The 23,477-nt window shown below is 45.3% G+C and overlaps 1 protein-coding gene across 1 annotated transcript; it reads left to right on the top strand.

Annotated features, from left to right (window-relative positions):
• Nucleotides 1-2,859: 2,859 nt before the first annotated feature.
• On the top strand, nucleotides 2,860-23,430 carry KRI1 (KRI1 homolog). Its single transcript, XM_020791668.3, has 19 exons — nucleotides 2,860-3,011; nucleotides 3,126-3,193; nucleotides 3,587-3,692; nucleotides 3,799-3,901; nucleotides 4,881-4,932; nucleotides 5,135-5,169; nucleotides 6,308-6,407; nucleotides 7,937-8,014; nucleotides 9,225-9,361; nucleotides 12,437-12,557; nucleotides 12,803-12,898; nucleotides 13,017-13,187; nucleotides 16,381-16,456; nucleotides 17,984-18,096; nucleotides 18,819-18,960; nucleotides 20,284-20,414; nucleotides 20,536-20,600; nucleotides 21,496-21,591; nucleotides 22,679-23,430. The coding sequence occupies exons 1-19, from the start codon at nucleotides 2,927-2,929 to the stop codon at nucleotides 23,127-23,129; spliced, it is 2,226 nt and encodes a 741-aa protein (XP_020647327.3). The 5' UTR covers nucleotides 2,860-2,926; the 3' UTR covers nucleotides 23,130-23,430.
• The last annotated feature ends 47 nt before the right edge of the window (nucleotides 23,431-23,477 follow it).

Below are 23,477 nucleotides of genomic sequence, written 5' to 3'. Positions count from 1 at the left end.
CCCCGGCAGGAGCAGGGGTTTGCCTCTCCTGCCTCCTTGCCTGAGTGGGTGATCAGCCAAAGAGGAGGAGGAGGAGAGGAAGACATGCCAGCTGGTGAGTGGGGGATCTAGCAGAGGAAGGAAATGCATGCGCGGCAACTGTGGTGCCCTGCGTAGAAACCAGAAGGGACCTCCGAATTGACATTTGTGCCCATCTCTACTCAAGAGGATTAAAATAAAACAGCACTATGGATACCTATAGAATATAATAAATATAAAAATAATTGCAACTAAAAATAACCACAGTGACCTCCCGGAAAACAACACCCGGATTGGGAAACTATGTGCTAGGGCAGTGGTCCCCAACCCTGGGCCTCCAGATGTTCTTGGTCTTCAACTCACAGAAATCCTGGCCAGCAGAGGTGGTGGTGAAGGCTTCTAGGAGTTGTAGTCCAAGAACATCTGAAGGCCCAAGGTTGGGGAGCACTGTGCTAGGGCATCATGGCTGACCCCAGCCCATCTCCTTTCTTAAACAGCAGGCTTTTATTCATTTCTTGGGTAATTCTGGAAACTGAAGCAATGCTCCCCTTCATTGTTTCTTCCATGGTGATCTGTCTATGAAAGTTTTGGTCTGTGACACTTGTAGAACCAATTTCCTGCTATTCCCTGGGGACTGGGAGAGGGGAAGAGGTTGTATCTTAGTCTGAGGCAACTGTACAGTACTGGAAATATGTATCCATGTCGGCTCTAGCAGTGCCGAGACATCAAAAACAGCTGTCGAGAGCGCTGTGCCGTGGGCCAAGTGCACCGAAAGGAACCTGTCGGGTTCTCTGCAGGCTAGCGCTCAGCATTATCACTCAGAATAGTGTCCCAGCTGCTGGGTGTGGCACCCAGTGATACCGGGAAGGAAGGAAGCCAAGAATTTTGTAATACTAGCTTGTCTGCCTCCTTGCCAAGCCCTGGTGTAGGACGGGAAGCTGGGCACAGTCTTAGACGTAAGCAAGAAAGAGATACGGAGTTTTTTTTTTTTAAATGAAAGCATAAACAGCTGAGCCTGTTTTGCAACTTCAGTGTTTGACCCCTTGCCAAGTACCCAGCAATGTGCCAGGAAACCACCAGCAGCTGAGGGGATTACTGGCCATGCATGAGTGCAAACAGAAAGTCTCTGCCTCTTGTGTAAGAGCTGGCCGTGTCTTGTCCCTGGGATGGAACAATCAAGGACAGAGAGAGAGAGAGTCTCAATGATTCATGGATAGAAAGATGGACTTGGCTTAGTGTCTTTGTTCAGCCATAGGGGCTCAAGACAACTCTGCATATGCAGTTGGGCTCCCATAGTACTGGTTAGTCTTTAAGACCAGAATACCATCCTGAATATACTGATCTTGTACAGTTTTGGAAGCTAAGCAGAGTTGGGCCTGCTTAGTACTTGGGTGGGAGACCCTAAGGAATCTCCAGGTAGATGAAGTAAGAGTGGTGCCTAACAAGACCTCACACCGCCACTGTTGGAAATCAGAACTGACAATACAGAAGTGGATGGACAATGTGAGTGACTTCATATAGGGCAGCCTTCTATGTTCCTTTATGGCAGGCGTCAGAATCCAGATGGCCATAGGCTGCACGCTTTGCTTTAACACAACCTTTTACTGCCTCAGGGCAAGGCCTACTTGGTACAGCATCCATCAACTCCATCCAAAAAGCTGAAGTAGTCTCTACACTCCATTAAAGAGATAAATGTATAGAATTGCACTCTGTACCTTTATGATTCTTACGTGAAAATAATTTCCCAGTGAACTCGGTACCATTTACTTCCGAGCAGACAATAAAGTTCTGCAACAAAAGTCACAAAACACTGAATTACTTGTCAAGCTTGCCACAATATTTCAGGCTCCACGTTAAGGTGGGCAGGGGGAGAGAACAATTATTATTTTAATTACTTTGTTCGCCTGATTTGCTTACCTCCCCTCATGCTGCTACTCTCTTCTGCTAATCAAGTGGCCTTTGAAAGGTATGCTTACCTTCTTCTGAGGATTGGGTCCAACCTCTTTTAATGCCTGCAAGTGGATTTGTAGTGTAGAAAGAAAGGGTGATATAGCCTTATCAGATTTATGGACAACAGCCCTCTCCTATAGCTTCTGGAATTGTTGGGTAAATGCAGGTGTGTAAGGTGAAGGAAAATATAGCAGTTGGATTCAATAGTAACAAAATACAGAAAGCACAATTCACTACCTTTTTAATATTTTCCTCTTACCTACATACCAAGGAATGGATCTGATGAAACAGAATCCACGCTGCGGTTAAAAGCACTTTCTCATCCCTTTACCTGCCCTGCAGGTAGAATCCTAGAATCTGTAGTTCCGTGCAATGCTAGGTCTCCTCTTCCAGAAAATTCTCGTTCTCTCTTCCGAAGTCCAAGCAGGTAATTCTTACTGCCCACTTCAAAACTGCAAGTCCCAGGACTACAAGTTGGTGCCATGGCGGTTTAAGGGACACAAAAATGTAATTACTGTACCATAATGTAGGTAACTCAGATCGTCTCGTCCAAGAACCCTTCGTATTCCGTAATAAATTAATTTTTTCTCAATGCCTTAAGTTTGCTTTCCCTTGCCTCTTTTGTACTCCTTCCCGGATCAACGTCGTGAAGGCTGTGACTTTCCCCCAAAAAGGCTTCTTAATACACTCGTGGGAAAAATGAAGCCTAACCAAGCCTGGCGCCCCCCAATCCGCGGTGCAGTTCAGGGGAACAGCCGCGAGGGGCGCTGAAGGACAACGCTGTCGCGGCCGGAAAGAAAGCTGCCTGCGTACGATTTGATTCCAGCCAATTGGGAGGGAGGTAAGGTGTGAGCTACGTAGGTGTGGCCAAAGACAGACCGACCGACGTATCGCGTCACACGACCGCTGCCCCGGAAGTGGTTCGTGTCCACGTGGGTGAAAGCGCCGCCGTGAAGCGATGTCCGCGCAGTCGGAGCTCCGGATTAACGCAGCTTTCGCGGCTCGTTATGGCCAGTATCGTCGGCGTGAAGAACTGCAGCGGCGTGAGTGGCGGAGGGGGCTGCCTGGCTTAAGAGTCTTGCCTCTGAGGAAGGGCCTTAAAGGAATTGCAACCCCCCCCTTAACAAAAACCTACCTGGTTTTCTCCCCTTCTCCAGTGCAGGATCGCTATGGGGGCGAAGACGAAGAGTCGAGCTCCGAATCGGAGTCTAGCGAGGAAGAGGCGGTGAGTTGACGCGGAAAGGTTTCTGTTTCCGTGCTCAGACCTGACTTAACTTGGAGTCTGAAGGTAATAAAGCCATGTGCAGTGGGTCTTCAGTGTGGGAAGGGTTACTCATCCTCCGTTAGAAGTAACTTGGTACCCTATGCGTACCTCAGTTCGCAAAGTTCCTTGCTTGGAATGAAGGTTTGTGTTGTCGGTCTCTATTTAAGTGGTTGGGACTGACAGATCTAATACTGGGGCTGCTTTGTTCATTTGTTCTGCTCAGCAGAAACACCAGATCCATTTATTGTACCTTTTGAGTTTCGTTCTTCCTGGGCAAGGTAGAAAAATCCTTACACAAGCAATAGTGATCTCCAATAGTAGTTGTCAGCCACGGGTTCTTTTCTCCGGCTGCAGGAATTGGATCCCAAGCTGGATCGAGTTTTTTATAGCACTCTGGCCATGCTAAAAAAGAAGGACCCCCGGATTTATCAGAAGGATGTCACATTCTATAGTAAAGAAGGTCAGTGTTGTCTTTGTTTTTGTGTTACCTTTGAAGATTTCTTGGTCCAGGTTGGGTCATGATCGTTAAACTTCTTCCGGAGTTGTCAAATAATCACTTGTGTCAGATTCTTCTTCAGCCAGTGACAGTGAAAAGAAAACCCCAAAGAAGAAAGAAAAGCCCATGTTTCTGAAAGACTATGAGAGGAAGGTGATCCTGGAGAAGGGAGGGTAAGGCCTAAAAATCAGAATGTCTGCTGTGTTAAAGTCATTTAACACATTTTTGTAACTTTTTAGTCATCTGGTAAAGGTGTTACCTAAACCAGAATTGTTTTACTCAGATTGACTACATATTTCTGCACCTGCTTGATACTGTCATGTTGTGAGAAGAGCATATCAGGGGTTGGGCCTTCGTTGCTTGTAGGTCAGTGCTTTATCTTGTTTGTGAGTGACTTTTGTTCTAGTGTGTAGAGACCATAACAGTAGAAGCAACACTTTTTTCATCCAAATAATACACTTTATTTTGTTTATTATAACATGTGCACTTTCTCTTATACCTCATCTTTTTGGGATGGGGGTCATAAAAGACTGCCCCATTGTCATGCATCATCTTGACAAAGACTCTGAAAAGGTATTGAAATCAACCAGACAAACATTTTCAGAACTTTTTGCAGCTTCTCTCTACCACACAGTTCCGTCGCCATGTTTCTGTAGGGGAATTAGCTCTAGTCCACAATACTTAAGGAGGTGTGGGCTTGGCTTCACCCTACTTTGCAAACAAAAAGTTTAACAAAGAGTCAGAGTTTATACACCTTCAGCCTCCCATCTGCTGCAAGTGCTTGAACTGTCTTTCCCAGCGTAAGCAATGCAGCTGGGTCGGGGTTGTTCAGTTGCAGGGGCAGGATTCTTCCTATTGCTGGTGTGACCCTCTGTTTGGACCCAGTCTCCTGAGATGTGTGAGGGGTTCCTCAGTGGGGAGCTCATTCAGCAGAGGGCAAGGGTTGGTGGGTCCCAATGGAGGATGACCACTTGGAGCCACATATCCTGCACCAGGGTTTAGTGATTCAGATAAAAATGCTGTGTTTGCTTTCATCTGGGGTAAAGCTCTGGGCTGTTGCGTGTTCTTCATATACCCCAAGGTTTTTTTTTTTTTTTTTTTTTGCAAAGGAAGTGAAATTAGACAACTCAGTATGTAACTCTTTTTCTGCAGCAAATATGAAGATGAGGAAGATGAGGAAGAAGCAAGAGTTCAAAGTTCAAAGGTGAGGCTGCAGGGGGAGGCATATTGGGAACCTTTGTGGTTTTAGGACAATGCCTTTCATACTAACAACTCTCTTGAGTCCCTTGTACATTAGAAAGCTGTGTTGTTTTCAAAAGAATTCTTGTACCATTCTGGAAAAGGTGTAGAGAGTTGGAACATGTTGTGTTATGTTAACTTTCTCTTTTTCTCCTACCATTTCCTAGAGCTATGTAGAAGAACAGAAGGAGCTTAAGAAGAGGTGAGATAAGAGATGACTTGTTGGGGCTTAGCTGGAAGTCAGAATCTTCAGGAAACAGGGTTCTGGCTTCACACTGACAAGTTGTTTGTGTCCTTGTTTCTAGTGTGTGATATGTAAGAGAAAAGGTAAAAGCAGGAGCTGCAGCTATTCTGGAAGCTCAGTTCTTTAATATTCCACTTGAACGTGCAGTTATTTTGTAAAACACAACGAGAAAAGCCCCACTCTGTACATGCTCAGCAGCCCCTCACTTTTTCATTTTCTTTTCATCTAACGCTCAAGATTGAAAATGGGTCATGAGGCTGTGCCTTTGTGCAAACTAGTCCCGGATTTTTTTAAATCTTTCCCTGTGTAACGTGGCTGTCCACTCAAGGCCTCTCAGAATGGTCACCATGCTACCACACTCTTGCTGCCACCAACCTTTCCTTTAAATAAAAAGGACAAGGGTTTCTTTCAAAAATAAAACTTGGTTTATTGATTACAAAAATAAAATATGAGAATTACAGACAGATAATCACTTTATAAATCACTTTATTTTAAATCAACCACATAGACATTCCCTTACTGACACTCAGGCACGCAGGCCTCTTTCTCTCACACCAGATCTCTCCAGATCTCACTCTCTCACTCAATCAATCTCCCCACACACACCTTCACCCCCCTTTTTATACCATCTCCTTCCCTTCAGTTCCACCCTCCGTCACACCATTGGCTGATGATTCACTGCCCAGCTGTGACGGACAGGTGAGGTATGGCTACCCGTTACACCCTGGAATTGGGATTCCCCCCAGATATTTACAGGTGGGATGCCCACAAGTAAACAATGTTATGTATGCGACAAGTTTAATTTCAATATGTAGTTTTTCTTTTAAATGTTTGCTCCAGTGTCAGGATTGTTCTAACTATTGCCTTAATGCTCTGGCCTGAACTCTGTTGCTCAACTCTGCTGATTCAGTTACTCAGTATATGTAATACTAAAGTAGGTCTGCTCTAGTTGGGGTTAGTGACTGGATTTGGGCCTCATCCTGAATACTCATAGCCTTTGGACCCTATTCCATTTTGTGGATTTAACCTTTTGAGTTCTAAAGACTCAAGGCCACTAAGTTTGAATGTTGCTAAGTTTGCCCTTGCCACTGTGCAGCTTCCAGAAGTTTGTAGAAGACAGCGATGACGATGAAGAGGCTGAAAGTGGCACCTCATCTGCCTTGCTGCGAAAATGTGTCAAAAGTAAGGAAGAGAAGGTGTGTATGTGAAGAAAGGTTGTGTCTTTCTGGCTACTTGGGCTCTGCTCTTGTCTTGGCGAGGAAAGATCCTTGCCCACCAGCTTGCTCTGCCTAATGTGTGCTGCCACCAAACGACGTCCGCTTCCAAATTTAACTACCTTATAGGTCTTGGTCAGACTCTGACTTCACTGCAACTGCTTCTAGAAATTAAAACCTTTTTGTTTCTAACTCAAGCAAAAACTTGACTAAAACTGAGCTCAGCTGCTGTCTCTCTCTCCCACACACCCTTTTGTTGTATATGTAAAATAGCATCTCCCGCAGCTGGGTGATAATTCCAGCCTATGAATCACAGTTCCATATATTCTCTCTCTCTCTCTCAGAGACAGACTGGAATCATCACATTCCTCCATCTGCACAGGCTTTCATAGTTCAGCTGTTCTGGTTGTGGGGAGGGAAGGGGCAAAAAGCCCATCATCTTTGCAGTTCTTCACTCATTTTGGGATAATATGATTATGGGAGATTCCCAGTGTGGTGTAGTGGAAAGAGTGATGGACTAGGACTGTGGAGAACAGGGTTTGAATCCCTACTTAGCCGTGGAAACTGACTGGGGGAGTGGAACTGGTAAAACCATTCCTTAAACACTTACCTTGAAAGACCGAGTAGGGTCACTTTAAGTAATTTCCAACTTGACAGCACAGAATACACACACAAGATGATGGAAGGGTTTGAATATGACACAGCTTAGCTTTATCTCTCCTAATTTATTGTTATGGATGTCATGGGTGCTTCATAGTGTGAGGTTAAATTGAAGTACTATATTTTTACAGTGGGATCCTTAAAGGTTCTGCCGATTTAGGACATTACAGCACCTTCCTGGCCACCACTGAGTGCATATGACATCGAACTTGAGATTATTATTGACAGTGACATGATTCTGGTTTTGCTGTATAAACAGAATAGAGTGTACTTTGATCCTCCCCTTTCAATCTATAAGGGATTACTGTATTTGTGTTTTACCTTTTCCTCCCTCCCATCCAACCCAAGATGCTACATTTCTTTCCCATTGCCAGATTTTGCATTTTCATAGCAGAGTATGTGCAGCAATGCAATTAAAAACATTAATAGCATGCTTTTAGCATACCAAAGATCTGTTGGGATGCCTCACATCTGTAGACTAAGGCTTCTTCTTTGGTGCCCCCCCCCCAATGGCAGGATGTGCCTCTTTGGAGAAGCACCTCGGACCAAGCACTTTAGCTTCAGCCAGATTGACTGTCCCCTTGGTGGTGCCTGATCTCTGATAACTTCACTTAACATGACAAATACCCTCTTATTTGTGAAACTCTTTTTATGTATAGCAAACGCCTTAAGTGTGCTAGGTTTTTTTGGAGTGAGAATTAGGAGTTTAACTATTAACAAGCAATTGCTCACTGTGAGGATGGCTTTGAAATTTATTTGAACATCCAGATACTGTAGAAGTAGCTGCTCTTAGTCAGATTGAGGAGAGTGGGTGTCAACACTGTCTTGTGTTTTGCCTACTCTTTTCTTAGGAGCATGAAGAGGCAGACTACATCAGCTGGCTAAAGGGTCAAGAGAAGTCAGAAGCCGAAGAGGAACTTCAGGACCTGGTACGTGATGGGCTGTGAATGGTAGTATGATGCTATGAGCCACAGTGCTTAGCAGCCAAATCTGGCTCTGTTTCTTCATAGTATGACCTGTGACTTCTTCTTGGTGAGATAATAGGCATCTTAAAGCTTGCTAGGCTTTGTACACCTGCCTTCAGAAGTCAGTGGATCTTCCAGGAATACATGGGGCTGCACTATCTTGTAAAGTCTTCTAGAAGTCAGTAGTCTAACCTTTGTTACTTGGATGTCTAGCACAGGTTCTCAACCTTGGCTTACTCAGGAGTTTTGGACTGCAACTCCCAGAAGCCTTCACCACCAATTGTGCTGGCTGGGGTTTCTGGGAGTTGCAGTTCAAAAACATCCGAGTAACAAAGGTTGGGAACCTAGAGCATGAAGTCCCAGGTGCATAAATATGGGAAGAAACTTGGATATTTGGCTCAGGTTGACCTTCTGGCTAATATAACTACAAAAGTTAGTGAGCAATAGATACTCGAAGTGGAAAATATTGGGCAGCGTGGATTTAAATACTGCTAAATCTACAACTTGAGACTTTGGTATCTTGTGATTTTTATATCACAGATTCAGCTTGGAATGGGTTTGTGATATCTTGTGACTATAGCTAGAGTCCTCTTGCATTACATGAGGGGTGTCATGTTCTGCCTGTGATAATCTACCAGGACTGGATTGCAGTTGTACAAGCTGGGCGGTTTCTCACACGGTTCTTAACAGGGCTCATATTTGTGCAGGGAAATACTAGATACCTTCTTGGGGGCGTGTTCCAAAGCATCCTCATCGCTCCTGCAACAGGATGATAGAATTTTGGCTTAGGATGATGACACATCTCTGAATTGGCAAGCAGTTCTCTGCCTTAGCCTCATCTGCCTACTCACCATGTCAGGGAATGAAACAGGCATTAATGGTGTCTTCTCACTTGCTTCTCCATGAATGCTTTATGCATAGAGGGATGAAGGAAAACGGTCAGCGCCTGAAGAGGGTGAGGGAGCTAAGGCTCTTTGTCACTCTCCACCTGCAGAGAGGGCAGAATTAGGTTTCACCCAGCACTCAACATAAAGTGTGCTGCTTATAGGGCTGAAAACAAACAGGGTGATGTTAGCATTGCCTGTGAACTTCTTGGTGACGCTTGCTCAGATCATCGGTTTGATGAATTTATTTCAGACTTCAGCTATGCTCATCTCTCGCTGCCTTTCCTCAGGCACCCCTTAAAGAATATTGGAGTGACCCGAAATTGGATGAAGGGGAACGGTTCTTGCGGGATTACATCCTGAACAAGCGCTATAAGGAGGCAGGAGATGGGGAGGAGGAGGAGGAGGAGGAGGAGGAAGAAGAAGGGTAAGTGCCAATAGGTATCTGAATCCCCTGAGGATGACATGTAACCTTCCCTGGTTCCTCTTCCATTCCTTGAGCTGGAAAGAGTGGTGGGTGTTGGATGAAGGAAAACAAATTAGTTGAGTTTCCTCTTCACCTATCCACTGGTGCTAGGGCTTTGTAGACCTGTACTCATTTTTGTTCATAGTTTCAGGAGAATCCTATTGCTTCAGTGGATAATCTCTGGTTGAGACTAGGAATTCAGTTTAGGTCTCTCATTCCTCCTGGCTGTGCACAGCACAGGCTTTTGTGTAAGCGGATAATCCGTTTGTGATTTTAGCTTGAACATGATTATCATATTCTAGCCTTACACCTTACTTAGAGTAAATTGTTCAAAATAATTTTTGTGTACCCACGAGTGGATGTTCCACAATTCATAGAACCACGTGCCAAACTGCCTGAAATTGTTTCTTGGACACATTGATTCTGATCCTGATCCTGCCAGCATTCATAAACTATCATAGAACAACAGCTGTGTTGACATGTTTGCGTGTGTATTTAGTGTTCCTTAAAGTCTGGAAAGTGGAGTTGGGATTTTCCTGATCACAGGTTGTAGTAATCAATACTTATTTAGTAGAGAAGCAAGAATTGTTCTGTTTGAAATATGTAAGAAAAAACAAAACAAAAGCCAAAAGTATTGTAGTGTTTTTAAGACTTAACAGATTGGTTTCAATATGAGTTTTTCTGGATTACAATCCATTTACTCAAATACAGACTGCAGTTCATTTCTTCAGTCTGCTCCACAGACACGTGGAGGATAATATTTAGGACATGTGTCTGAGGAAGTGGATTAGTAATCCGCAAAAGGTCATGCTGAAATAAGTCTGTCTTAAACAGGAGTGAATAGCAAGTAGTCTGTGCGCCACGCACAGTCTCCAGGGCGTTTTTGCAGCCCTAAGGCCAACCTCAGACTACTCTGTTTAAACACAATATATCCTACCATTATAGGCTCCCAGGAGTTACGCTGTTTGGATCAGGGGCTTTGGGAGGACTTAAACTCCCCAAAGAAAAAGAAACTAGAAGTGCTGTGTCTGGGCACTTTCTGCTTACATTTTTTTCAAAAATGGCTAAAAATGGCCATTTTAAGGCTGAGTGTCACCCACAGAGGGGGCTAGGGGCAGAAATTTGGGATGTAACTCTTCTGATGTTGCCTATTCCTGATCTACTTCTCTAAGAAATGTTTTGGGTTTTTAAAAAAATAATATATATGCTTTTTACATAGGATGTAAATCACAGTCCTGGGGTAGGCAAACCCCTGCTCATATTTTGCTGACACAATTAAGACAGTTTTGGTCTGTCCCTTAATTGTTGCTATTGCTTTTCTCAGTAAAGCCACCTGTGCTTTGCACGATGCAACATCTTGGCTTGAACACAAGAAGGTTTTGAGGATGAATACATGGCTGTCTTTTTGCCTGACAGACCTGGAATTATTTTTGTGTGATTAGTGGTTATGCGAGTATGGTGATTATGGTGAAACCTCTCCTGTCGAGGAAAAGATCAGCAGTGTCAAAGTCATGGAAGTTAATTAGATGCACTCTCAGCAACTCTGGTTTCCAGCCAACCTTTAAAGGACCTTTTTTGTGGAAAACCATTAACAGCTGTGGTATTCATTCTCTTCCCTCTGGCACTAGGGTGATATTGCTATCGTTGCCACATCACACGAGACTTTAAGAATCGTAGTCGCAGTTGCATTCATTGGACGAGAACTGGCGTGAAACCAATAAGATCCCACTGTCTTCTTTTCATGTTACCAGCTTGGAGCTGCCACTTAAGTAGAAGTTGAAACCCCCAATTTGTGCCCCCCACCCCCATTTTTCAAGCGGTGCCAGGCTATAAACATAATAACGTGCCCTACAGATCCCTATTGTAGCTGTTGCTGCAGGTCTCCCTGTGGCTCCTTCTGGCTGCCCAAGAGAACCTGTTACTCCTGGAGGCCATCACAGCAGAAGCCTTGAAGTTGTTGGCAAGGGTAAGCCACTGGCTTGTTGGCAAGGGTCAGGATATGGGTAAGGTTAGTATTTCTGCTCTGGGGTGGCGAGGATATGTGGGTCTCTGCTGTGATTGCCTCCAGGAGTAACAGGAGCAGCCTGAACCTGCCTCACCTCAAGTAACCTAAAAACCGGATGATGGCCTCCTCTGCATCCCACCCGGTCTATGGCAGCAACCTTTTGGCCGGCCGTTTCCCCTGAATTAAACCTTTCTGGTTGCCTTCTATTGTGAGGCTGGCCCCTGTGTCTTCTGGTTGTGCAGTGCCCTTCACATTGTCAGAGCTGCAGTACTGAGGGGGCGTGTATTCCTGAACGGCGGCTCGGCTAGTGGGTGAGCAGCTTCCCAGGAGTTTCTGTTCAGCGGTACTGTGGTGGCATGGCAGAGTATTATGAACATGGCCAGGAGAGAGGACACCATCTCATAATAAGCATGGAGAGGGAGGTTTCTGTGCCAGAGCCCTTTGTCTTGAGTCTGGACAGGAACAGGCGTGATCAGAAGCCAGGCTGTATATGGTCTTACCCACACTGAAGCCACCACACATCTGCTTAAGCCTAGTCATGCTCAGTACTGCAGTCACATTTTTAAAAAATGCAGGGTCCATCCATGAGACTTACTCTTTCTCCCTCTCAACCTTTTCCTGTGCACATCTGCTTCCTTACCTGAGCATACAGACGCACACGTTCAGATCCTCCTGATTAGGACCCAGAGATGCAACTATGGTGGTGTCAGTAGGGTGGGACCTTGCGGGATTGTAAGCTTCAGGAGGAGGGCTAGCATCTTGACCCCTGAAGAGTGGCACGACTGGACCACTGGTCATGCTTTATAAATCGGTCACCCTATGATTTTGACAGATCTGCTGTCGAAATAATCCACAGTCCTGGGATGGTGCCATTTTAAAGAACTTCCTAAGCCTTTTGCAGCTCTGTGGCAAGATATCCTATGTCTATTTTTTGTGGTTCTGTGGTGATAGTTGAATTGTCTTTTGTGCAGCTGTAAACGATGCCAATCCATTTGTGTGTCCTTACGCCTTCCTCTCCTGGCTTTCCACAGGCTCCCCGAAGCCCAGCTGGCCGTGTCAGATTCATCGGATGAGGGTGAGCTGTTCCTAAAGAAGCAAGAGGATTTTGAGCGCAAGTACAACTTCCGCTTTGAGGAGCCTGGGGCGCAGCTGGTGAGGGCCATTACCAGTTCCTCTGTGGGCAGGGAGTGCTGTGGGGAGGGAGGTACAGATAGGATGCTGAGGCCTTTCCTCCATTCGCCGAGGCCATCTCAGAATGACTGCTCCACAGAGAAATTTGGAGTGGGATTTTGTCTGTGAAGGGCCCAGAAATCTAGAGTAAGATCTACCAGGTCTGTTTGCTCCTTGCCTTTCTTAGGGATGTGGCGGTCAAATCATGTCTTATTCTCTTCCACCAGTTAAGTACGCATCCACGCGTCATTCCAACTTCAGTGCGTCGGAAAGATGAGCGCCGCAAAGAGAAGCGCCAGGAGATACGTGAGCGCAAGAGGAAAGTGAGTTCTGCCGGGCTGTCGGCAGAAGGGCTGGGAAGGCAGAGTCATAGAGATTGGGTTTTAGGTTGGCCTGGGCAAGGAGCTATGTCCTAATGCGGTGCTTTGCCCATCTTAAAAGGAGAAGGAAAAAAAGCGGGAGGAGCTGAAGCAGCTGAAGAACCTGAAACGCCGAGAGATCCTGGAACGGCTGGAAAAGCTGCGTGAGATCACCGGCAGTGCAGCTGGCAACTTCCAGGAGCAGGACCTTGAAGGGGACTTTGATCCTGCACAGCATGATCAGTTCATGGAGGTGAGGACCTTTGACCACGGCCGCCCAGGTATTCTTTCTGCAGGCTGGAGAGGTCTCTCTCCTGGAGATCCAATGAATAGATTCTTACGTATAGTTCTTTAAAACGTTCAGAGTGTTTCATGTGCAGATAACGGCTATTTTCTCAGTATTGTTTGAGGCTATCCGCGCTGAGTCCCAAAGGGCTTGTCTAAGGCCGCACTTAATAAATTCCTGGCAGGGGTGAGATTGAAAGGAGAGATACCAGGTTCAGAGTTCTGTTTCTTGGCCCATGCACAACCTGATCTGTTCCCTGTCCAAGATACTTGGTGACTAAAAGTCAGAACTGGGTCCTTAGGCCCTAGGGCATAAATGTAAGGACACTGAGCTTGCATTTGTGGCTGGCTACCTAGTTCAAACTTGATGGGGAGCATGGTTGCTGATTTTATGGCTTGACAGTGACTGGCCATATGTACCACCACTCCCAGCCTTGCACTGGAAGAACGTGTCAAATCCCTCACTGCGGTTCAGCAGTTAAAGACACAGAGAAATGTGGCAGGGGATAGTGAGTCTTTGAATCCAGAGAGGAGGCTTCTAGCACCTCCATATGAAAGTAGTCACAATGTTCTGTTTGTTGTTTCTTGAATAGTACAGATTCTAGCTCTCTATGGCTGTGACTTTGCAAAATGTCTGCTATTTACAACTAACAGCATTTTGCAGTTCACAGTGAAGAGATAATCCTCTGTTTAGAGTAATATACAGTTGCCATTTATATGTTCCATCTGCCTCCCCCCCCAGATTTTCTTGAAGTTTTCTAGATTATTTTAATGAAAATACGAAGCTGGTCATAACAAGATCTTTTATAAATCAAGGATAATCAACTAGACATATTTTCTTAGTATACATGCTATTCTAATACTGTGTTTCCCAGAAAATAAGACAGGGTCTTATATTAATTTTTGCTCCAAAAAAGCATTAGGGCTTATTTTCAGGAAATGTTTTATTTTTTTCATGTACAACAATCTACATTTATTCAAATGCAGTCATGTCATCTTCTGGTTGCTGCACAATGGTGGAGGGTGGGCTTTCACTTAACTGGGGCTTATTTTTGGGGTAGGGTTTATATTACAAGCATCCTGAAAAATCATACTAGGGCTTATTTTCAGGTTAGGTCTTATTTTTGGGGAAATAGGGTAGTTTCCAAAGCCTGAATTAAATTTGACCTTTTTGCCTCCAAGGATCAGACATTTCCCCAGATTCTGAAGTTTTCAAATCCTGAATTTTATTTTGGTAGGTGAGATTCCCCAGAATTTGTATTTTCACCTATTGCTTAATTTTGTCCTCTTTGGGTGGTCTTAGAGAGCTGCCTCTAATAAATCATTTTTGAGCAGTAGTGAGAGATGCTGGATGATTTTTCCTACATAAAGGCTCTTTCCGGTACATCTGAAACAAAAGCTCTTTAGATTGTTTTAATTTTGTTGTATGTTACTTTTTAAAGGATAATATCTTAAAATTGTGGAAAACTAGAAATTACTGAAAGGGTGGCAGACCGTGGCTCTATAATCCTTGTTTGAATCAATCCTAATTTTAACCACTATCTGGGAAAAATCACCTACAGTGGTTCACAACCTTGGGTCACCCTAGTGTTCTTGGGCTTCAACTTCCAGAAACTCTGGCCAGCCCAGTTCATGGTGAAGGCTTCTGGCAGTTGCAGGTCAAGAACCAAATTTGAGAAGCACTGACCTAGAAGCATCCTAAAGTCCAGTTCAGTTCTGTAGCCTTGTTTCCCTGCCCAGGCTCCACCCTGCCCAGCTACTGAATTAAGACTACAGACCAAATCAATATGTCAATGTAGTTTTGCTTTGTTTTCAAGGCCACCTTTAGTTATACATTTTTGAACAGCTCTAGTTCTGTTAAAAATGCTACTATTTTATTTGGTAAATTTTTATTTATCTGGGAAATGTTTTTTAATCCATTTTGCTAAATGTTTCTGAATGTCTTTAAAGAGCTTTCCTTGATCGATTGCGGTCATCATAGAGTCATATAGAGCTGGAAGAGACTACTGAGGCCATCATCCAGTCCAACCCCTAGGAGGTTAAGTGGGTTCAATGATCCTAAATATGTGAGATGGTGTCAAATAATCTGTCATTGAAATATTTAACTAGCTTAATCAGCAGTTTTAAGGATTGTTTTTCATATGGTTTCATGGAAGCATACCACTAAAGAACCCCCAGACTCCCAAAAACAGGCTTTATCAAGATTTCAAGCCATTATGACCCCATTACTCTCTCTGGAAACTAGAAGATTCATATTGTCTCCTGTTGTGATATGTAATGAAGGCCTTTTTAGGAAATTACAGTGGTGCCCCGCATGATGACGATAATCCGTTCCGGGAAAATCTCTGTTTAGCGAAATCGTTGTCAGTTTCCCCATTGGAATGCATTGAAACCCATTTAATGCGTTCCAGTGGGGAAAATAGTCATTGTCCTGCGAAGATCGCCCATAGGGAAGCCATTTTGCGAGCGCCAATCACCTGTTAAAATGGCTGTCCTGCAAAGCATGGGTCCAGAAAACACAGGGCAGCCATTTTGCGGAGCCAGAAAATCGTCGTCTTGCAAACAAACGGTTCATGAAGCACGGACCTGATCGACGTCCAGCGAAAATCCCCCATAGGAATGACTGTTTTGCGAATCGCTATAGCGATCGCAAAAAGTCATCATAATGTGGATTTGTCCGTCAGCGGGGTCGTCATCTTGCTAGATACCACTGTATAGTAATGTGCATGCACACATATTCACGCCCATGAACTACAAATTATACAATGCCATCCCAAATGATCAGTGGAAGTTTTATATCCTGCCCAGGTCCTAATTGACCATTCCCTCTCAGTTACTGGGTGCTGAAATAAGACATCCCATCCTCTTTTTTTCAGCTTTCTTTATACATCCAGAAGCTTAATAGGTCTTGGTAAGGTGTTGTGCTTTCAAGACCCCTCCAAGCAGATTTGTTGTAAGTTCATGTGGCCCTTTGCTTCAAAAGCAGGCCACGGTTCGGCATGAACGGTTTCACTGGTTGTGTCAGAGGTGTGGAGAGGGTGCCGCTGGTCCAGGTCTCCTCCTTCCTTGTGTCCTTGCCTTCTGGGTCTGTCCGTTCGCACACCTCCTTCCTGAGCATCAGCTGGCTCTTGAAACGTCTCGCCTTTCTCTGCTTCTTCCAGAAACTTTTTGGAGACGAATACTATGGCGTCGGAGAGGAAGAGAAACCTCAGTTTGAGATAGAGGAAGGACTTGATGGTACGTTGGGAAGGCTTGAAGTGAGGGGACATTTTGGCAGCCATGTTGGATATGTTGTGTTTCAGGCTAGCATAAGAGACACTAGCTTGGACTCGCCCTCTGTGTGACTCTCCAGATGCTGTTATACTGCAACCCCTATTCTTTTTAGCCAGCATGGCCAATATTAGGGAATGCTGGGAGTTGCAGTCCAGAAATGTCAAAAAGCTACAACTTTCCTGTAGATGTTAGGTGGGTTAAATAGCATTTTAAAAGGACTCTTCCTGAACAATCCTTTTTTAAAACAATACGAGCTGTTACAGGTTCACATGAAATGTTGCAGGGCATCCTCATCTTTTAGTAGGATGGTCTCCGTTCAGGGTGCCTGCTAAGCAACTTGTTCTGGTCTATCTCTTCCACCCCATATTTTCCAGATGTCAGGTTGTGTTATGGGGTGCTGAACATTGTTGATCATTTTGTGTCCTCATTTTTTAAAAATATCTCTTTGAACGCTTTGTTTCTCAGTGACCCCAATTTCGCTGCAATCTATTCAGATTCACTACCTCAGTTTTCTATTAGAAGTGGTAGAATCTCCATGTTTGGCTGCAGATCAGGCATATGGTGCATATTAGATGCCCTTGTGTATGTATAATGTGGAAGCACTATTGCCTTTGAGTCCTCCTCGTGCACATGTGACAGGTATTTTTTGGCCACTTTGGCCTCATGTATAACCTTCTGGCCTCTCCGTCTGGGATGTAGAGCCAGGGATTGTGCTTGCCTGGGAGACTGTCCGGGAAGGAAACATACATGATAGCACAGAAGAGGAAGAAGAAACCAACCAGATAATACCTAAAATTGTGTGCAGAAGTCACCCTTGCCCTGAAATCTGCTGGAAAGATTTTGAAAAAAAGAGGACGTAACGTGTCCTATTCATAACATTATTTCTTCATTGTCGTCTCTGTGAAATCAAACGTTGGGTCTTGCTTCGCGCCTGCGTGGATGCCTTGGAATCTTTTAGAGCCTTCATGAGGCAATTGTAGGATGTGCCCTTGAGGCAGGCATGCCTACTCCACCTCTCTGAGGTGCTCCTTAGTTCATTCCTCCCGCTGAAAGGAGAACACCTTCGGAATTCTTCAGAGCTTTGTCATGCGGCTATACACGGAACGCTGTTTACCTTCCCACCGAGGTGGTACCTGTTTACCTACTCGCGTTTTGATGCTTTTGAACTGCTAGGTTGGTGAGGAGCTGGGACAAAGCAACGGGAGCTCACTCCGTCGCGTGGATTTGATCTTAATGACTGCTGGTCTTCTGACCCTGCAGCACACAAAGGCTTCTGCAGTTTAGCCCACAGCGCCACCACGTCTCACTCTCAAGACATACCTCTTGCTTAAAACCTATTTCATGTTACGGACACAGATGTGGTTATGGCTGGCGACATACCTGATCTGAATATCTCATGATTTGAGTGGGGTTTGGCAAGTAATTGGGCCTAAAGCATCTTTGCTTAAAGAATGAGACAGTTTCCCGTCTTTCTCTTTATCCCCAATTCAGATGAATGGAATTGGGACAAATGGACAGGACAGGAAGGTGCTGAAGCAAAAGAGGACACGTGGCTGGAGGAGGAAGGAGACTATCAGCCACACTGTGAGGATCCTGACTTTGTGGTACGTTTGCTTTGTATTGCAAGTAGGTGTCCCAGCCCTGTTTGCTACTTGGGAAGCGAAGCAGGTGTGCCAGCCTCACTATCCCTCTAGTGTTGGCACCAGGGTTGGAACTGGTAGGGGAGGATGCCAGGCACTAGGAAGGGCAGAATGAGATAAAGAGGGCCCATCGCCTGTAGTCAAGGCTGTGTGTAGTGTTCTGTCTGAATATCTGAGAACAGTTGGCGAAAACGGTGGCATCTAACAATACTGAGGGCAGAAGTGATGGAAGGGGAAAGGGGTGAGCTTTATCCTTCATCCTTCACAGCCCTTTGCAGGTTCTGCTGCCAACACTTTTGAGAAAGCTGCCTGAGAGAGAGAGGAAGGATATCAATAAAATGAAGAGATGTATGTGGCAGTCACATACTTTGTGTGTGCTAGAAACGTCTTCGGTGTTCAGAAGGACAATGAAAGCAAAACTTGATATGAGCTGCTTAACTGGCAAAGTGAAGCTTTATTGGTTTCCAGGTGTCGCGAGACCATGAGATGTAGAGTCAACAGTTCTGTATGTTAAAGGGGTTTTCCATGCAAATGTTTGACTGGAGGAGGGACTTACGTTCCTCTCGTTGTCTTTCCCGCACAATGGTTCAAGGCAGAAGGGTTGCTGTGCGCTGCACTGTGCAGTTAATGTCAACGTGCAATGACCCTGGTTTCTTTTATCTGCTCCTTTCCATGCCCACCTTCAGATGGATGCAGATTATGACTCCTCCCAGCAACCTGGCCCATCAAAAAAAAGACGGACGCTGGATGTTCCTCTTTTGGGCAAGAAGAAGCGCAAGTCACGTTTTGCAGATGTCATCTGTCAAGAAAAAGAACCCTTTGACCCTGGTAAGGAGGTTAGACAGGCTGGCATTAGATGGCGATGAAGAGCCTTCCTTAGATCCATTGATGTCCATTGCTTGGCAGGTTTGTTGGAGCTGAGAAGGAAGGAAACTTGCTTTGCTTTTGAAGGCCGTGATTGTCAGCACAGTGGCATAAACACATGGGTTTCTGACCTGGGTAACCACAGCTGGTGGGATAAAGCAGAGTCCTTTTTAGGAAGTGCCTGTACTTAGGTCACCCCACCTGCGTTGGCCGAAGTGAATTTCCTTGTGCCAGTCTCTGAGCATCAGTGCTCTCATCCACCTATTCATAGTATGAACCACTTCATGGAGTATTGGAAAAACGTGGTCATGTGTGAGGAAAGGAACATTCCAGCGCTGACAAGCCCATGTTGTTTCTTCCACCCCTTAGCAGTGCAACACTTAGGCCTGAATCTGGTTGGGAGACCCAGTGATAATAGTTGCCTTGAAACAGTGAGATTTATGAGAAAGTTGACTTCAGCAACTGAGTCAGTGGGGCTGCTCTCGTGACTAGCGATTAGATCTAAGCCTTGAGGCCCAGTTATAGGAGGTTCAAAGGCTAGGATTGAAGGTAGGTAAAATGCAGACTATGGTATGATAGTAGTGGAACAAAACTGGGAGTAGATCCTTTTCTCTGTAGCATCAGCCTTGTGTGAGAGTGCAGGTGAGCTCTCTCTCTCTCTCTCCTTAAATTGGTGCCTCCTCTATTGTTTTCCACAGATCTTCTCAGGGGACCTTTTTGATGCTTGTTGCCATATAATTGTTGTTTTGTAGTCGTCTTCTGTCAGGCAAAATAAAAATGTCCCATTTCCTATCTCTTGGCACACTGAGTGGCCACCAGGAAGGGGTGTATTAATATTGTTGGTGGTGATGATAGGACTTGCATCCCACCCATCTAGTGATGAACCACTACTTCGGGTGATTTACAAAGGAACATAAGGAATATATGACAACATTGAACAAAATACTCTACAACAATAACAATAGAAGACAGCACACATCATAAGCATAAACTGATATTATCTAGCAAACCCTCCACAGATGGTAACAGCAGGTCAATTGAAATTCACACAGAATGAGTCAAGGCAACTCTCATGTGGAGAGGACGGACCTGAATACCTGATTAAAAAGCACAGTTTTCACTGGTTTCCTGAAGAACAGCAGGGAGGGAGCTGTTGTTGACTTGTGTATTCAAAGGTTGAATTGGCTAGGTAGGAAATGGATCAGCTTCAGGGCTGGAAATGTCAGCTTTCACAGGCGGTGGAAGTTCCCTTTGCACAGCTTAATTTTTTCCCCCCTGTCTGTACAGAGACCAAGACATTTGAGCAATACCTGGATGAGTTCTACCACCTGGACTATGAAGATCTGATAGGGGACCTTCCCTGTCGTTTCAAGTACCGCACTGTCGTCCCCTGTAGCTATGGGCTCTCAACAGAGGAGGTAGTCTTTCCCACTGGAGGGGTGGTGTGGTCCATCCAGGGTCGGTGCTTCCAAAGGGTCCACACCCTGGAGCAGCCCCAGGAGCGGCAGAGTAAACCGGTGGTCCTTTCCCTCATTTCAGATTTTGGCTGCTGATGACAAGGAGCTGAATCGCTGGTGCTCTCTGCGGAAAACCTGCATGTATAGGTGAGGGGAAGGAGGGGAGGGTGGGCCCATCTGGCAGGGACTGCCTCGTAACAGGTGCTCACAGCTTAGAATGAAATGGAGGGCTCTGCTCTGCCAAAATGACAGGGAGGGAACGACCTGGACTCCTAGGTGCATGGAGGGTCGGCTCCTCTGTTTTGGCTTTTGTTTTTCTTCCAAGGATGGAAGATTGTCTAACAAATGGGCAAAAGGGATGAGGGGGTAGCCGGGTTGTTTTCAGGCTGTCTGCATCGCAAGAAACCAATGCAGTAGAGTTTGCTGGTGTTGCATCTTTGCTGTTCTTCCAAAAGCAAGCAGAGAGCTTTCTCTTCAGGCAAGCTTTCTCTCAGTGACTGGCTTACATTGAGTGACTTTTAGATGGATTGTTATGCATTGCTGCTCTGACCGGGTCTTTAGTAACGCTTGTGTTTACCCTCTCTCAAACTGGTATTTGTTTGTTTATACTCTTTATGCTAATTGTTTCCAGCTTTAAATATTGTCTTTCAAGGATGTAAGCCTCCTGGGGTACTTTTTAAGGAGAAAGACGGAGTTAAAATGTTCTAAATAATTAAATAATGATGTCTCTTCTTAAAATAAAAGCTGTCACAATAAAGTTATAAAGTGGATCTTTTCAGGCAGGTGGGAAAATGTGCAGCTTCACTAAAATGTTTCAGTAAAATGATTTTAAAGATTAATGGCAGTATAATTTGCTATTCTTCCATGTTAGGAGGAGGCCTTCTCTTAGGATTTCTAAGAGTCGGCTTTAGAGAGGCCTGTCTTTCCTGCCTCTTTCTTTTACCTCCTTACCTTAAAGAAACAAACCCGGAATCTGAGTGGTTTTGAGACTAACTGAGGGGGGGGCTTTCCTCCTCAAAACCTGACTGTGTCCTCCCTATAGGTCCGAGAAGGAGGAGCTGCAGGACAAGGCCGTCTATGAGCAGAAGGCCCAGCATGCTTGGAAGAAGGAAAAGATTCTCAAATCTCTTCAGACCAAGTATGTATCCCGGGAGGTGGTGGCTTAGCTTGCTGACAGAGGGAGGGCCAGTAGCCTGAGGGACCCTATGCGGGGTCCTAGAAACACAGAAACCTTGGACCCGTCCAAAAGACATCTAGTTTATTCATCTAAACTTAGCTCTTGAGTTCGCATCACCTCAACACTGCTGCCCGATCCCTCTTTCACCATGTCCGCTACCACATTCGCATGGCTAATGATCATTGGAAGTGGTCAAGAACAAAGCCTTTGTCAGTGATGCATTTATTTGCCTGTTAAAGCGATCTGGAAGGCTCAGGTGAGCCATACCGATCGAATAGTAGGAACCAATTGGAGATGGCTGGGGGTGGGGGTTGCTTTGAGGAAGTGATGACCACCCTGCTGTCTGCACTTGCATTCTTTAGCCTTTCCTAGGTGCCACCTTTAGGACGATCGGCACCTCCCTCTACTGCAATTCCTGCATCTCATCCTAATGTCTTTTGTTTGCCCCCTTCTGCTCTCCTTGGCAGTCAGCTGCCTGCTTAGTCCCTTTGTTCTCTAGTGATCCTAAGGTTCTTGAGACGTATAGTGGGGTCTCGACTTACGAACGGTTCTACATACGAACTTTTCGACTTACGAACCGCTCCCATAGGACTATATGGACTCGACTTGCGAACTTAGATTCGAGTTACGAACTCTTTTCTTTCCTTTTTTAAAAATCTAAGTCATATAGTGGCAGAAGGCAGAATAGCAGCTTCCCATTAGTTTCTATGGACGGAAAAGAGCAGATACAGATTAAATGGTTTTCAGTGCATTCCTATGGGAAATGCAGATTTGACTTACAAACTTTTCGACCTGAAAACCGCCTTCCAATACGGATTAAGTTCGTAAGTCGAGACCCCACTGTAGAAGGAGGCACAAAAGTTTAGACTCCTTGGGAGTGGTTTCTTCTCTCTCCTCAGGAATCTTACACTTGATCCCAGTCTGAGATTCCTGGGGATCAGGCTCCTGGGCCTGCTACAATTCCGCAGAGGCTACATCTTGACACTTTGCAGTGGAGGAGCGACCCTTTTACTATGTAGTTTGATGTTGCCTTTTGATCTGCTTGCAGGACGGGAGACGCAGAAGACACCAAGAACTCCCAGGGCAAGAAGGGCAAAAAGAGCAGGGAGAAGACCAAGCAGCAGGGCCTGCTTTCGAAAGAGAGGCAGCCTCTTAGCCCTGCACGCGAGGAGGAAGGACTCCTGCTTCCCAAAGGGGCTCCCAAAACGGATCTCACCCTAGGCACGGGAAAGGAATTGGAGGCTGCAGCCTTAGAGACCTCTCGTTCTACCCAGCCCAGCATGCAGAGGCAAAAGAAGAGAGGCAGAAAGGGGCTGGTGTTGGGCAATAAGGTGCGGGTGGGAGGCTCAGAGTTTAGCCGCCAACGGCTCAGAGCCTACGGTCTCAATCCCAAACGTCTGCACTACCGCCAGCTGCTGCGTGAGAAGGCACGGAAGAAGCAGCCAAAGGGCCCCAGACAGACTCTGCAGAGCCAAGAACACAGAGTGACTCAGACATGAGACGTTTGGCTGACTTTGGGGTGGACTCTGCTTCAGAGAGCAGCAGGCCCGTGGAGCTGTGTTGTGCTATTTTGACACCTGTTTCTGTCACAGAGAGGGCTGGGTGTTGATTGATGGCTACAAGTGGTGCTTTGTCCCAGTTCCTTGTCTCCAGGCTTTGTGTCTTTAAGTCTCGCATAGAGAGGAACAAGTTCACTTACTTGCAGACCAATTCAGATTTGCCATTTGCATTTTGAGTTTAACAGCCCTTTGTACATCTTTTAAATGCTTGTGCATTACAGTAAGTATTCCTACCTAAAAATGTCATATCTTTTTTCCCTTCTTACATAGTACAGTGGTGCCTCACTT

This window comes from Pogona vitticeps, chromosome 2 (genome assembly GCF_051106095.1).
Source record: "Pogona vitticeps strain Pit_001003342236 chromosome 2, PviZW2.1, whole genome shotgun sequence".
Lineage (NCBI taxonomy): Eukaryota > Metazoa > Chordata > Lepidosauria > Squamata > Agamidae > Pogona > Pogona vitticeps.
This window is presented reverse-complemented; position numbering and strand designations above follow the sequence as displayed.

Coding starts and splice junctions, on each gene's coding strand:
- KRI1 (XM_020791668.3), top strand. CDS start 2,927: ATGTCCGCGCAGTCGGAGCTCCGGATTAACGCAGCTTTCGCGGCTCGT. Junction 5,170..6,307: donor CAGAAGGAGCTTAAGAAGAG/GTGAGATAAGAG, acceptor GCCACTGTGCAG/CTTCCAGAAGTTTGTAGAAG. Junction 16,457..17,983: donor GATAGAGGAAGGACTTGATG/GTACGTTGGGAA, acceptor TCCCCAATTCAG/ATGAATGGAATTGGGACAAA.